The sequence below is a fragment of the Priapulus caudatus genome, unplaced genomic scaffold (assembly GCF_000485595.1).
Source record: "Priapulus caudatus unplaced genomic scaffold, Priapulus_caudatus-5.0.1 Scaffold459, whole genome shotgun sequence".
NCBI lineage: Eukaryota > Metazoa > Priapulida > Priapulimorpha > Priapulimorphida > Priapulidae > Priapulus > Priapulus caudatus.
The window spans coordinates 111,746-126,922 of record NW_014577520.1 but is presented as its reverse complement, the minus strand read 5'-3'; the positions used below and the strand labels follow the sequence as shown (position 1 = coordinate 126,922).

The following is a 15,177-nucleotide window of genomic DNA, read 5'->3' as shown; positions in this document are numbered from 1 at the left end:
CACCCCCTCCCCCTACCCTCCATCTGCGGTAGTGGGGGGGTCCTAACCATGATGTGTACGCAACTGCGTGTCTGCATATCTGCGCCTAACAAATGTGGTACTACGCACGACTGAAATTTTACGTTTATAATCGTAGCAACAGACCTCAGATGAGCCCAGACGCTCTGCGGCTCTTGTTTTATAAATTCAGCATGGTGTCTACATGCTCGGGTGTGCTTGTGTGGAGATACCTTTTATGTTGTTATATTATGTTCTTATTATGTTTGTTTTACTTGATACATGTAATGTATTGCCTACAGATTTATATAATGTACGGTGATACAATTTGTTAAAGAAAAAAGAAGATCAATAAAAAATTTTGGAGTCGGCCCCTTTTTGGCGGGTCGGTCGGGTGAGGGCAAACAAACAATATTTTTATTATGGCCTAAGCTAGCCCCGCCCTGTCGCCTGTATGCAACTCTGTTTTATATCGGCGACGGCGGTGATAGTTCAGTTGATCGAGTGTACTATAATAATGCTTACTCTTGCTGTCAAAGTTGTTCTTAGTTTAAGTAATATGTTTATTTGTGCTAGATAGATATTTGTGAATAATTTAACTAGGAAATATATTTAAAAAAACGTGCATTTAAACGTCGGCGGTGTTTGTTATAGATTTTCCCATTGTACGGCAAGCGTTCACGGATCGGGAACAGCAGTGTTTTCCTGTTGAGCTTTCCTAACATTAAATTTGTGATTGATTACTAAGGTGGGATTGATGGGGTGATGATGAGAGACTAACATAACTATTGTGTTTCAGGCAGTCGCTCCTGTGTCTGTGCCCACAGTTCCGGCTGCTGCAAATCTGTGAGAAGTCTGTCAGTGGCAACCTAGACATGATTGACGCCCTTCTAGGTGTGTGCAGGCAGGTCTCTCCTCAATACACAGTCTTTCCCCTGCATTGACACGAGCGAGGCGGCCCGCCTCGCTCAAATTCTCAGCCACCACACAGAAATTTGTCGAAAACACTGCCTCACTGACGAAGATCTCATACAATGTGTTCAGAATAGCTTAGCATGCACCAAATTGCACCATTTTTTCAAAATTTTCCCCTGAACCCCCCCTAGCTGGGCGAGCACCTGTATACCACCTGCGGACAGTGGAAAAATGTCCCACGGCTAGTGATGCTCTTTTACCTTTTGAGCTCGCCATCCCGCAGCCGACAAATGTACTATTTATTCGCGCACTGCGCTCATTGCTATGGCGGCGTTCATGAACAAGCTAGTTTTCGAAATTTCTGTGCCTCAGAACGCATCTCCAAGCATCTAATTACAAAAATTTGGGCGGGGGGAGGACCCACAGACCCCCAAAAGTTCCAGTATTTCTGTTACTCTACCTGTAAGTAGAAATATTTCCCGCAGATTTCGTCCGGGGCCGTTCTCGTCTTTGAATCACGGTGTTGAAATGCGATTGTTGTACATTGCAGTGTGCCCTCTCTATCTGACGTCGGACAATGAGTTGGAGGTTGACAACTTCAGAATGCTTAGTTCAGAGGACAAGCAACTAGTCTGTACAGCTCTCTTCTACGCTGCCAACTTCTTCCGAGAGGTCGGTGGGTGGTGGTTAGGAACTTAGGAAGCGTATCTGCATGATTAACCATGCGTGCTTATAGGTGCTGTGCAGGGAAAAAAATATAATTTATTTTTCGGGCGCTACTTTTCAAGCTCGGCGAATGCATAAATATCACTCCTAAAAATTTGGTCTTGGGCATTGAACTCTAATGCAAATTTCCGCGGGGCTTCTTTTGGCAATTCCAGGGGCTCTTTTCGCAATTTCGGGCTAAAATCTGTCCCGAGCCCCCCGTGTAATTGTTTTTCACTGGTGCTGGTGTATTCCTAACACATCTACTCTGGCAGTAAAAATTGCAGTATTAATCTCCGGCAATGTTGAAGGATTATTAAGTTTAGTCGAATAAGTGTCCGTGCATTATAATTATATTATTAACATAAATTATATTATTATAAAATATAATGTTATGATGAATGTACAGGTTAAAATTTGCATTCCGCAAGGAGCCACGCAACCTGTAGTTAGCAGTCTTGCATTCGTTTACTTACGTCTGCTCGTCTGGATGGCAGGTCGTCAACACGAGCAAGTGCTGCTTTGCATCGAGGCTCGCTAGATGACGAGTTGAGAGTGAAGGTCATACGAAGGTTACGTGATTTCGTTCACCCTGCAGAGCGTGCTGCAGACACTTCTTCCAAAGTAAGTAGCACTGCATGTCTCACGGGCTGTGCGGTAGTGGGTTCAGTATGTAGGTGACTAGGTATAGGTAATTAATTGTGGGGTGAGGTGGGACTCCTGTGATAGCATGATGCCTGCGTATCTGGGTTTGTCCTGATAGGTCAACCAGAATACTTAATTTCATCACAGGTGTCACACAGTTTGTCCCACCGCAAGCCCACCACGACTGCGACGATAAGGCTATGATGGCGCCACCTGTCGGCAAATCTCTCGCAGCAGCGGAAGAAGGACGAAAACCTGGCAAAAGGAACGCGTATAGCCGCCGCTAGAATGTATATATGTGATAATTCACGACCGCCGCCGCGCCAGTCAGTCCAGAAAGCCTGCCACGACGTAATCCCACGCACTCTGCATCCAGAATCGATGTACCATCCGATCAACAACCTAATAAGACCGCCCCTAGATATTACGGTTGTACCGTTCTTTAATAGAATCTCCAGGAGGCGAAATAATAATACATAATAGATCACATAGATAAACATCACCATAATAAACTTAATCAATGAATAATGCTATTACACCCACACACAACACAACCACACACGACCACTAGGCCAGTGTAAATTGACGCGCACCCACAGCCGCGCTACCATTGTTTGCTATGTGTTACCGGTTTCACTCGTAGTTTTGTTGACAAGTGCGGAAGAGCAAGGTTGAGAAGGATGTTCAGGCATCGGGTAGCAAGCAGACCAAGGCTGATGACACGCAGGTTGTCGTGGACTCGAGTCCCGATGACAGCAACCCCAGCGCGCCTGACAAGCAGGTGCGTGGTCACTGGTATAAGCCAGTGAATAAAAATACATAATACGGGGCATCGGGGCGATTTAGCCCCCGAAATGCCAAAAAAGCCCCGGAAAATCAACCACACGCGTAAATTTACATAAGAAGTTCAAATCAAACTCAAATTTTTAGAGGAATTTTCATGCAACCCGACGGCGCACTTGAAAAGTAAGCCCCGCGAAAAAAAATTTTTTTATTATTTTTCCTGGTATACGCTGTATCTCTTGCGGCAAGTTTATTTTTGCGATATTTCGCTGAACCGTCTGCCGAAACCGGCGTGAAACATAACAACACGCGAATAAATTTGTACTAGAATATTTCATAATTCCACTCACCACGCGATTGAAATTAACTCACTGTCGCGGAAAATTGTCGTCTTTCACGTTCCAAATTTTCTTTGAACATTTGCTCGAAAAAACACGAGTAAATTCCACGAGGTCGTGCTCCCACACACACACCACCACAAATTTTCATGGATCACACGACTCTTGGCATATGTCAAGTATTTGACTCCGGACTCGCGTTAATTTCGCACCCTTCCCTACCCTGCAAGTCGCGCCCTGTGCTAGTGTCTGCTTCCCCATGCAGGATGACAAGCCTAAGGTAGCAGGCAGCGTTGAGATGGACCAGTACAGGCAGTACCTTCGTGAGATGGATCTCGATGTGTTGACATTACTCAAACATAGACTTGTGGCTGGTGAAGGCACTGATGAGGTAGGTGGAAGGAAGGAAGATAGGTATAACGTACCAAGATATATGTAGGCAAAATGTACCAAGGGTACATGTAGGTACAGTCAAACCTCGGTTATCCGAACATCAGTTATCCGAATTTCGGATTATCCGAACAAGATCTCAAGGTCCCGTGAATATTTAATAAGCCACTAGACCACCCGTTATCCGATCAATCAGTTATCCGAACAAAATATACTCCCCACCCATCTCGTTCGGATAATCGAGGTCTAACTGTATAATGTACCAAATACTGTCCTGAGTGTAGCGTGTGAGTGTGATGTAGTCATGAATTTTATTTAGTTAATTAGATGTTTATGTGTCTCATTATAGGCATACCCACAATGGATTCGTGAGATAGCTAACATGTTGAATGAACAGTAACATGAATCAAGTAACATAGTTCCATGGCATGAAATTAGCCAAAATGTAAACAGGCCCACCCAAAATTTTAAACGCGGGCTCTTAGACAAATTGAACAGGCCCTTACAATTAAGTTTGAACAGGCCCTTAATTTTGTTCAATTTATTCCATGATTATTAATAAAAGTGTTAGTGTTGTGTTTATTAGGCATACTCATAGTATTTCAGTATTTAATTGCTATCAGTGGAGTTCTAGCTACTTGTTTGGCAGAAATTGCTGGAACATGATTTACTTCTTAGAAGTCACTAAGTAAAAAACTAGTCAGAAAATTGGTAAATATTGTTGATATAGAGGCATGATAGGCAAAATTTTGAATAGGTCAAGTGGACTGATTATATGGGTGGTTGAACCGGCGGCCAGCGGCAAAATAATTTCGCGCACTGTAGTTCTGAATTTTTACTGGGTGCAGACATGTCTGTAGCTTCACCTGTAAGCTTATATAGATGTAGACTCTATATGCATGTCCAGCATAGGGTGTCGATCGTGGAAATGAAATTAATCGTGGTGTGAATCTCTTTACGATTTTACATGTATATACTGTAATATATTATATGCACTGAACCAAAAATGTGGTGCGCAGAACCAAAAAAAAAACCATAACCATAGATTGCAAGTAAATTTTAGACAATTAAGTAAGATCAAAATTCGGACAAGTAAAAATTGCTTCTTGTTACCCGACAGGACAACCAGATCCTGAAAATAAGTGTCGAGGCCTGTGTCGGTGGCTTTTAGGATAAAGCTGTTGATTTTTTTATGTCAAGGACAGGAGAGCGCATGCGAGAAAATTCGCTTGGCGGAGGCCAGCAGAGCTTAACTTCCTTGTCAAAGACCTGGTTCAGAAGCTTGACCATGTTCTTCTGTCATCCAGCTCCCAGCATAGAGTCTTCCTCAAGGTATGTCACATCCGTAGAAATAATATAGATAACCTAATATCTATAATATAATCTGTCTATATTATTTCTATGGTCACATCCCTGCGTCGCTAAGCTGAGATGATTCAATACTGATGCTTGATTCGAACGGCATTTTGGTTTTTTTCTGCCGGAGTAAAACCTTTCGGACTAAAACGGAATGTGGTCTGAAAACTTTGCAAATAGACTTTTCAGCCAAGGGCTACAGACCGAGTGTGTTTCTTATTTATTAATTTAAGAGCAAAAGGATTGCTATATTTTATAAATGACATATAGTACGTTTCAGTTATAATATGGATAAATGTGTCATAAAATGAATATCGTACGTTTAAATAGCATTTAGGTATAAATATAATTACATATTTGTGATTAGCCCTCGGTCTGTAACGTGCAAAATAAATTGGCAAATGCGCAACTTTTTCAGGGTGGCAGCACAATTGCAGGTGTCATGTCAGCACCCAAAAATAAAGATTTCGAAATTCAATGTTGTTTTATGACAAACGTGAATGCGTAATTTATAGAAATCTTAGGTGAATAATTGCTATTATTTATGAATCTATTATCATTAATATACTCTTCAAATTCTAGTGGAAAGTATCCTTTTAATTAATTGTCTACGTACTGTTGAGTCCTCCTTCATTATTGTTCTCTGATCATAGACAGCGAAAAAGTTTGGCTTCGGACATCTGGATCAGCTTTCAGCGTCGGACGTTGCCACGGCGACCGTGGGCTTGCTGCCTGCTCTCTGCTCCCATGTGGAATTCATCAGCGCACACTTCCAGGTGGGGACGGGGCGTCTGCTTTTATGATAATTGCGATTCAATGCGTATTCAACACGGCGCTATATCCCAGCTGGCTGTCACCATTTGAATTTTTGTGTGCCGCTATCTAACTACATATATACACGGATATATAGTGTTTACTCTGGCTGAAAAGGTCTGTGAGGCGGGAATTTTTTTTGGTGTGTTTGCGCGTTTCGAGGTGCTAGCAAAGCGAGTTTTGGACAAATTTCTGTGTGGCGGCCGAGAATTTGAGCGAGGCAGCCCGCCTCGCTCGTGTCAATGCAGGTGAAACACTGATCTCTCTCTCTATATATATGTATATATATAGAGAGAGAGAAAGAGAGAGAGAGATTTTGTGAAGGATTAAGTGATGTAGATGGCTAAACAGATCTGTTGTTTCAGGATATAATAGCGAGGAATGATGGAATTGTGGATGGACCGGGCATGGACACAACGGAGTCGAAGACAATGCTGGAAATTCTCAATAGCATCATGCATGCCTTCACAGCTGTCATAAACTGGTCAGTGCTCCCGTCAATCATCGTCTTAAGTTTGTTCCTCCCGTTGCACTACTGTTCCTCCTATTGCACTAGTGTTCATTGTATTGCACTATTGCTCATCATATTGCACTAGTACTAAACCTATTGCACTAGTGCTCATTGTATAGCACTAATGCTCATCCTATTGCACTAGTGCTCATTGTATTGCACTAATGCTCATCCTATTGCACTAGTGCTCATTGTATTGCACTATATTGCTAATCATATTGCACTAGTACTAATCCTATTGCACTAGTACTCATTGTATTGCACTAATGCTCATCCTATTGCACTAGTGCTTATTGTATTGCACTAATGCTCATCCTATTGCACTAGTACTAATCCTATTGCACTAGTGCTTATTGTATTGCACTAATGCTCATCCTATTGCACTAGTACTAATCCTATTGCGCTAGTGCTTATTGTATTGCACTATTGCTCATCATATTGCACTAGTGTTCATCCTATCGCACTAGTGCGCATCATATTATATAAAAGTATTAGCAGTTTCTGTTTGTTAGGCATACTCGTAGTATTTCAGCTGTGTCTGTCCGGAGACGCGCACCTGGGGGTAGAAATTTACTTTCGAACACGGGAGTCCAACGGACTCCCTACCCTCAAAAAGAGGGAGTCCGCAGCAAAATGAGGGAGTCCGCAGTCTGAAGTTCAAAATTAAACATATTAACAATAACACATATGCTTATTTTGATGATTCATGCGGTTGCACGTCTGCCAAATTTTCTTTGGACATTTGCTGAAAAAATACGGTAATTTCGTGAGGCCGTGCTCCGGAACGAACTAATTAGTGTGACCGAATTTTCAGGGAGTCACACGGACCTCTGCATTATTATGTCAAATCAGGGAGTTTGACAGTAAATCGGCGAGTATTTGATTCCGGACTCGCGTTATTTTCGCACCCTGCGCACCGTCTCCTGCTGAGGTCATTCCCACGCTTCATGTTCATGGTCACTTCAACTCTTATTGTGTATTTATTTAATATTTAACTGGTCTATTGCTGTGAGACGGCCATGTGGAAGATAGGTCCGCGCCAATTTATCATGTCTGTACCTAACAAGTTTTACCGTCGTTAAATAAAGTTTTTACTTACTTACAGGAATGGGTTTCTGAGGACGGAAAATCAGACTCTACTGCGAGAAGCACTCGCCGTGTTCTCTTCGAGGGTCGACTTCACCGAGACAACACAGAGGGCGCCACTGCAGGATCTGCGCAGGTATGATGAGGTCGCTCGCTCTGTCTAGGCGACACAGCTGCTGTGTCGCCCTCTAGTGGTTAATTATAGCCGATTTCGTCATTCACGTTTTTGCCGTAGAATGAACCGTGATTTACAGCTGAGGGTAGTTGGTTCAGCTGACCTTGGAACGATTAGTTGCGTTAAGTTGATTGGTTACCCAACGGCGCCTGTTGTTATAGTTGGTTTAGGCAATCTCCCAGACTTAGGATAGTTGTAATTATTCATGCTGCTTCTGTAAACAGTTCCCAGACGCCCATTGTCAGAAAGAAGTCATAGCGATTTAGCCCCTGAAATGCCAAAAATATCCCCGGAAATGCCAAAAAGAGCCCCCCGTAAATTTGCATAGAGTTCAATGCAAACCAAATTTTAGAGTGCTATTTTCATGCACGCGAGCTTGAAAAGTAGCCCCCGAAAAATAAATTATATTATTTTTTCCCTGTTCAGTAGTACGAGTGGGCGGCGATCCGTCATTGTCACGTTCTCGTCCGTAGTAGACGCTCGTTCAGCTACTATGAGGCGTTGTAGCAACGCGCTTCAGCGCTAGCAGTTTCAGCGCGCAACGCGGTCTAGAATATTCTATTAACTATATCTAGATGTAGCCACGCGCGGGAGCGAGCGACCGCTAACGAAACTATATGCATGACCTTGTAATGAAACTATATGCATGGCCTTAGAACGAACAATACGCATTGCCACGCAATACGCAAGGTCCCATTCTTGTTCTCAGACGCTCATTCAGCTACTTCGAGGCGTTGGCTGACTCGGCGCTTGACCTGCAGGCGGCGGTGACCTTGACGAAGCTGCTCACAGGCTTCACGCGCGACAACGAGCGTGGCGGGATGCTGAGCGAGCGCAGCGGGATGCTGAGCGAGAGGCTCGTGACGCTGGCGCGCGGCTTCCTCTGCCGGGAGTGGGTCGGCGGCAACGGTCAGCGGGAACACGGCGCGCGCTGCAATGACAACATCCGCCTGCTGCTGCTGTAAGCTGCAACGTGTTCACTTGTTGACGTGTTACTGCACAGGTGCTCTGCCTGTCTCTCTGTGTGTCTCTGTCTATCTCTATCTCTCTCTCCTCGCTCTTTGTTCCTTTCTCTCTCTCTCTCTCTTTCTTTCTCTCTCTCTCTCTCTCTCTCTGTCTTTCTATCTCTCTCTCTCTCCCTCTCTGTCTATCTTTCTTGCTCTCTCTCTCGCTCCCTCTCCCTCCTTCTTTTTCTCTCCCTATCTTTCTTTCTCTATCTGTCTCTATCTATCTCTTTCATTTTCTCTCTTTCTCCAGCGTCTACCTCGAGCACACGGGCGACCGGTTGTCTGCGATCGAGGGCATCACTACAGAGGGCGTTAGTGAGCTGCTGGAGGAGGAGAGCGACGGATGCTCTGGTCGCTGGCCGACGCTCAGCCGCGCGTCTTTCCCCGTCTACTACCGCATCATGATGGCCGAGGTCGTGCGCAACGCACGCCGCGCGGCGACCGCCAACGAAGAGGTTAGTCAGTCGCTCTGACAGACGCGAGTGTGATGGCTGTTACACTCAAACTAAATACAAAATACTCCCTGCTCGTCTCGTTCGGCTCATCGAGGTTTAACTGTACATGTCACTTCCTCGTCGAGTGCTCATTCACTGTCACCGGCCACCGAACAGGAATTATGTGAGAATATCGATTAGTAGTGATAATAGTTCACAATCATATACAACCATCGTCAATGAGTTAATTACCATTGCAACGTCATGGCGACAGAGCTAATTGTGAGTCGATGTGAGACGCGATGTCTGGAACGTGAAACGTAATTTCCGGGTGACCGGCTGTAAACTATCGGTGGCATTGGTAGTTGTTGGAGAGAAATTGATTATTATTCCTTGTTCTTCAGTGTACCTTAAATTTACTGTATTATCTTTACGATAGAGGACGGGCACGTATTGGGCGGATGTTTTGCCGTGCACGCCGGAAGTGAATACAAGTTTCGGTTTCACATTTATGCTGCTGTTTAAAAATAAAAATCTGCAATCCAGATAAGCAGTTCGATTATATACCTTTTATTAACGAATCTCCATAACAGTAGTTGCATTAGTGTTAGAGTTATTATGTTGGGACAGTAGTAATGTTGACTGCATGTGTGTACGTGTGGCAGAGCGTGGAGGAGCAGCTGATACAGTGGAGCATGTCCGTCCGCATCCTACATGTCCTTATCAGCTTCATCAAAGCCTTTGACAGCAGACCGAACCTGGCTACTGCTCTAAAGGTAAGCAGGGTTTCTTCTGAGCGAAAATTAGACAAAGGAGGTAATGGCCAGTTTGGTAAAAAAAAAAACGCGCACGATGGATTCAAAAGCACGCGTCACCAAGTGTCACATGACTTAATAAACACACATGGCAATCTAAATATGCCAGAAGCACGTGGTGATCTATTTATTTTTGGGTTGACACTATTTTGACAACGGCGGGTAAATACAGGAACGTTTTCACAACGGCGATGTTTAATTTGAGGACGGCAGTGCGCCACTGTGCCTCTTATGTGTGAGAAACCCCAGTGAGGTGTGTCGTACCTCGATCACGCTCAATCTAGCTTCTGCTCCAAATATCAGCTACCTCCAACCGTTATGTTTTCCTGTCTCTGTCACGACTGCCCTAAAGGTAAGCTTCCTCCATACTTTGGTCTCCTACCCTCTATCAGACGACACTTTGTTACTTTGTGTGTGTGTGTGTGTGCATGCGTGCGTGAGTGCGTGCGTGCGTGCGTGCGTGTGTGTGTGTGCTTTTTACCTGTAACAGTAATGTTGGGTTACGCTGTACGTGTGTTTCAGTACGGTAGGCAGTTTGTCGAGGTGTTCCTGAGGCAGGCTATGCCCCTGCTTCACAGGACGTTCCGCTCGCACACTGCCGACGTACAGACCATCCTGAAGAAGTTACAGCTGAGCACACGCTTCATGCAACACATGTGTAGCCATTCCAAGGTACGGTATGCAGGGATGCGCCGGCAGGGCCGTAGCCTGCGGGGGGGGGCCTAGATTTTGGAGCAAAATTAAAAAAATAAATTGTTCTACTAAAAGGGAATTGTCGTAGTCAGAATGAAGGCTGTACATGTACTCAAAAGTGCTTCAAATATTTTCAACATTTTCTGGGCACCCCACCTATTTCTCACCCCCTCTTTTAAATCCTGGATCCGTCACTGCCCCCCCCCCCTCCAGGCATTTGCTCAGCCTACAGTCCTGGCAGGGATGCGCTGGTGTAGGGGCAAGAGGTCGGGTAGACATGGTGAATAAAGGCAGGGTAGGGGAGACATATTGAGTAAGGATGAGGATGGAAAAGACCAGCGTGAATAGAGGATGCGTGGGCGAGGAGTATGCTAGGTAGTAGTGGTGGTGGGTTGGTTACGTAGGGCTGGCGGGTGTATAGCAGGTTTGTGGTAAGACCGAGGAAGGGTAGTGGCAGTATGAAGCAAAACAGAGGTAGTGAATACTTGGTAGTGGTCGTGTGAAGTACGATCGATCGTGTGGGGGGGGTCACGCTGGAGTGCTATCGTTCAGTTACGTGCCAGTGAACATTGCAAGGAACATGTGCCTGACCAATTACATCGTGTTGAAGGTCATGAAGGACGTATCGTTGACCAATCACGTTCCGCCGCTGAAGAAATGCCTCGAGACGCTCATCTACAGGGTGAAAGCACTGCTCTTCTACAACAAGTGTACGGATGCATTCTGGCTGGGCAACCTCAAGAACAGAGACCTGCAGGTGTGTGCACAGACACGCTACAGCCAGTCAGATATCGCATAGCCAGCAATATCGAGCTCGTAGTTTAATGTTCTACGCTATGCTCCAAGCTAGCGTATTCCAACATGTTCAAGGCAACCTGGAAAAACCCACTTAGCTGATGATATTGATGCACTTTAGTCTGCACCTCATACTAGCAGAGATACTATAGTATATACCTCGAGCATGCGTAGTGTTATTAAATGGTCATATTGAGCTGATATAAATGGAATATAGAGCCCGTGTGAAGTGGTAATATATAGCATATATATATACTATAGTAATAGTAATAGTAATAGTATAGTATAGTAATAGTAATAGTAATGAACACGTTGTCTGTGTTTCAGGGGGAGGAGATCTTATCTCAGGTTTCCATGACAACAGAAGCTGAGACAGAGGACATGGATGTGACCGAGTTAGCTAGCGACGATGACAGTGAAGTGGTGAGTGTGGAATGTGCGCTTAGTGGAGCAATGATGGCACATATCCAGGGCCGTAACCTGCAGCTGCCCCCCCTTAGTGGAGCAATGATGGCACATATCCAGGGCCGTAACTTGCGGGGGGCAAGGGGGCAGCTGCCCCCCCCCTTGATTTTGAAGCAAAAAATTTTTTTTTCTACTAAAAGAGAATTGTCGTAGTCAGAATAAAGGCTGTACATGTACTCAAAAGTGCCTCAAATACCATCTCCTGCGATCTACATTTTCAAAAGTTTGTGGGGGAGCACTCCCAGACCCCCCTACATGTTTCTCACCCCCTCCTTAAAATCCTCGATCCGCCACTGCCCCCCCCCTCCAGGAATTTGCTCAGCCTACGGCCCTGCCGCACATATCTCGACCTTGTCTCCACCAGGGACGATAATGTCCCGGAGAAAAACTCGGACCAGAAACCATAATTAAACGTTTAATCATTAAAACATTGACATTGAACATATAAACAATAGAAATTGTGACAATAAATTGTGGACACTGCAGGCACGCGCGCTAGGCTGTCACAGTCTATAGTTTTACCCAGGTAAACAAGCATCTCCCTGACGCACCGTGATACAACATCAACCTGATTTCATAATGGCCGACCGCCAAATACGTACGACGCAGGCATACTTCTCGCCTTAAAGTAATAAAAAAATAATTACGTACTCTACCCTGCCTCTACGAATTTTCGCTGATGTCAAAAATGTTCCTCGCAGCTAAAAAAAAATTCGGAAACCCGCAAATCTGCGTTAAATGCTCATCCCTGCTCCACACAGGATGGTACTGTCGGTCAATGTAGAGAGGTGAGCAACTGAGCAGTGGTCTAACATCTAACACTGCGGGCCGTATAACAACCCCGGGGCATCATTACATTCTCGTGCTAATCTCCACACAGGAGTTGGAAGATGTGGAAGCGGGAAAGCCGAACGGGAAAAAGCGGGAGAGACAGAGTGATGACGACGACAGCGACTCCTGCAGTGAAACCTACTAAGGCCACAATTAAAAAATATTTGTTTGCCCTCACCCGACCCAGGCTGAAAAGTTTGGGTAGGTAGGTAGGCTTTTTTTGAGGGTCTTTTTACAAATTCAGCATGGTGTCTACATGCTCGGGTGTGCTTGTGTAGAGATACTTTTTATGTTGAATGTTTGTTTTGCTTGGTACATATAATGTATTACCTACAGATTTATATAGTGTACAGTGATACAATTTGTAAAAAAAAAAGAATGGGAAAGATCAATAAAACTTTTTGAGTCGGTCCCTTTTTGGCGGGTCGGTCGGGTGAGGGCAAACAAAAAATATTTTTATTATGGCTTGAACTTGGAAGCGAGAGAGAAAGACACCTAATTCGCAGCGACATTGTGTAGTGAGTGTTGCATTACTGTCGATTAAGTGATAGATCAGTTGGTATATGAACCGAGAGTGGGAAACTGGTCAGGGTTCGGTGACGAGGGTGCAAACAGACGGAAATCTACTTTTCAGATTGTCCTTAATCGTAGCCAAAATCATATATCCTGAGGTTTTTCCTATGGCTTAATAGGTGCCTGTAGCTCCATCTGCCTGCACATATATATAATATATATATATTTATACATTTGCCGCTTGTCCTGCTGCTGCTGCTGCTACTGCTGCGATGCACTTGCTCGCCCGCGTACACACACGTTACAGCATGTTGCCATGTACAGGCTGCAGAGGCGCGAAGCACCGAAGCAGTTCGTGTATATATATAAATTACCTGATGTTATTTTCAGTCAGGTAATTTAATCGCGTCCATTACGTGTGAATTTATCGTTGTTTTGGCTATTATCAGTTCTGCTGTGTTAGTTTATTGACATATTGTCTGGAGTTGTGTGCATGGTGGTTCTACACCTAGCGTAGTTGTTTGAAGGAAACGTTAGTAGTGCTTATACCATCGCATGTAAAGTACTCGTGGTGTACTCGTAAATGTAATGTTATTACGTAATAGTTACGATTGTAATTTTGTATTATATATAAAAAAAAACATTGTAAAATATAGTTTTGTCATAAAATTATGTATTAAAATACAAACGAGCTGCTTTCATGGTAGTTTTTTAATGTCTTTGGTTCAGTTACACCTAGTAAAACCTGGCATAATCATCAGTATGTTGATGGTGGCCAATATAGCGTAGAAGTAGAAGTAGTAAAATATTAGTCGTGGCTATCCTTACTGCAACACCTGCAAACAATAGCGCTTTCAGCGGTTTCTATAGATCATACTCGTGTCACAAAGCTTTCGTGTGTATATTGACGTTAGTCACACAGCCTGGTCGGGCTACAAACCCTGTAAAATTTTAACTACTGAGTACTGTTCCCTTGAGTCGACCTTGTTTGGCAGACTGGCACTTCTGTTCTAAACAAAGTTAAAAGAAATAGTTACCTGATAACCTCATAAATATTAGTCTTCAACGTCAAGGGGACTAATTCAAAGACAGAAACAGACAAAGTTGATAAAACAGACAGATAATTAACAGTGGCAGTGGGCGGCAATGCAGTAGGCATTTTATGCATGCTCACTTGAAACCAATGAAACTGCGCGCTCGAAACTCCAAACTTATTCAAAAATTAACCGCTCTTTCGCTGGCGGCGCCACCGTCCAATGGCACTCAAAAAATTCATGTTAAAATATGACTCTTTGGCGCCATCTAGTGTGAAAAATAGTCATATTTTAACATGAAATTTCCCAGTGTTATCAAAGATCATATACAATCGTACATATACATAATTATTGTATATGATCTTTGGTGTTATCGGACGGTGGCGCCGCCAGCGAAAGAGCGGTCAATTTTGGAACGAGTTTGGCGTTTCGAGTGTGCAGTTCGAAGTGAGCATGCATAAAATGCTTGTGTGTGAACATGCGTGAACGTGTTTGTTTACATTGTAAAATGACGAAAATGCTCTCCATCCTTGTACCTAAATGCGTCTCCTCGTAACGTCGTAGTAACATAATAGTCTTTAAAGTCCATGAGACTATATTGAAGACTATAAGATTGAAATCTATGAATATGTGAAACTTACTAAAAGTTATCAAGACAGTGACTGACAAGAGTTTCTTTTTGTGATTTTGTGCACAGTAGCTGAGTAGCAGTACGATCAGGATGTAGCCCGACCAGGCTGTGCGACGGATAGTCTATACAGACGGATAGTCTATACATTCTAACCCTAGCAATACCGTTTCTTGGAGTTAATCAGGATGCAGTGTTGTCCACAGGGACTTGAGGCGAAAAAAAAAGTGTTATATACCGTACCGTAT

At 44.0% G+C, this 15,177-nt stretch overlaps 1 protein-coding gene across 1 annotated transcript in view; it reads left to right on the top strand.

Annotated features, from left to right (window-relative positions):
• The window catches only part of LOC106810624 (Fanconi anemia group D2 protein homolog), a 26,356-nt gene extending 13,446 nt beyond the window's left edge, over positions 1 to 12,910 (top strand). Inside the window, exons 18-32 of the mRNA XM_014814048.1 lie at positions 797 to 891; positions 1,463 to 1,588; positions 2,919 to 3,043; positions 3,649 to 3,774; positions 4,974 to 5,105; positions 5,783 to 5,905; positions 6,308 to 6,426; positions 7,559 to 7,675; positions 8,424 to 8,675; positions 8,972 to 9,176; positions 9,821 to 9,931; positions 10,493 to 10,642; positions 11,274 to 11,420; positions 11,786 to 11,881; positions 12,804 to 12,910. Of these exons, the coding sequence (XP_014669534.1) occupies positions 797 to 891; positions 1,463 to 1,588; positions 2,919 to 3,043; positions 3,649 to 3,774; positions 4,974 to 5,105; positions 5,783 to 5,905; positions 6,308 to 6,426; positions 7,559 to 7,675; positions 8,424 to 8,675; positions 8,972 to 9,176; positions 9,821 to 9,931; positions 10,493 to 10,642; positions 11,274 to 11,420; positions 11,786 to 11,881; positions 12,804 to 12,899 (2,020 nt within the window). The 3' untranslated portion in view covers positions 12,900 to 12,910. The remainder of the gene's footprint in view (positions 1 to 796; positions 892 to 1,462; positions 1,589 to 2,918; positions 3,044 to 3,648; positions 3,775 to 4,973; positions 5,106 to 5,782; positions 5,906 to 6,307; positions 6,427 to 7,558; positions 7,676 to 8,423; positions 8,676 to 8,971; positions 9,177 to 9,820; positions 9,932 to 10,492; positions 10,643 to 11,273; positions 11,421 to 11,785; positions 11,882 to 12,803) is intronic.
• The last annotated feature ends 2,267 nt before the right edge of the window (positions 12,911 to 15,177 follow it).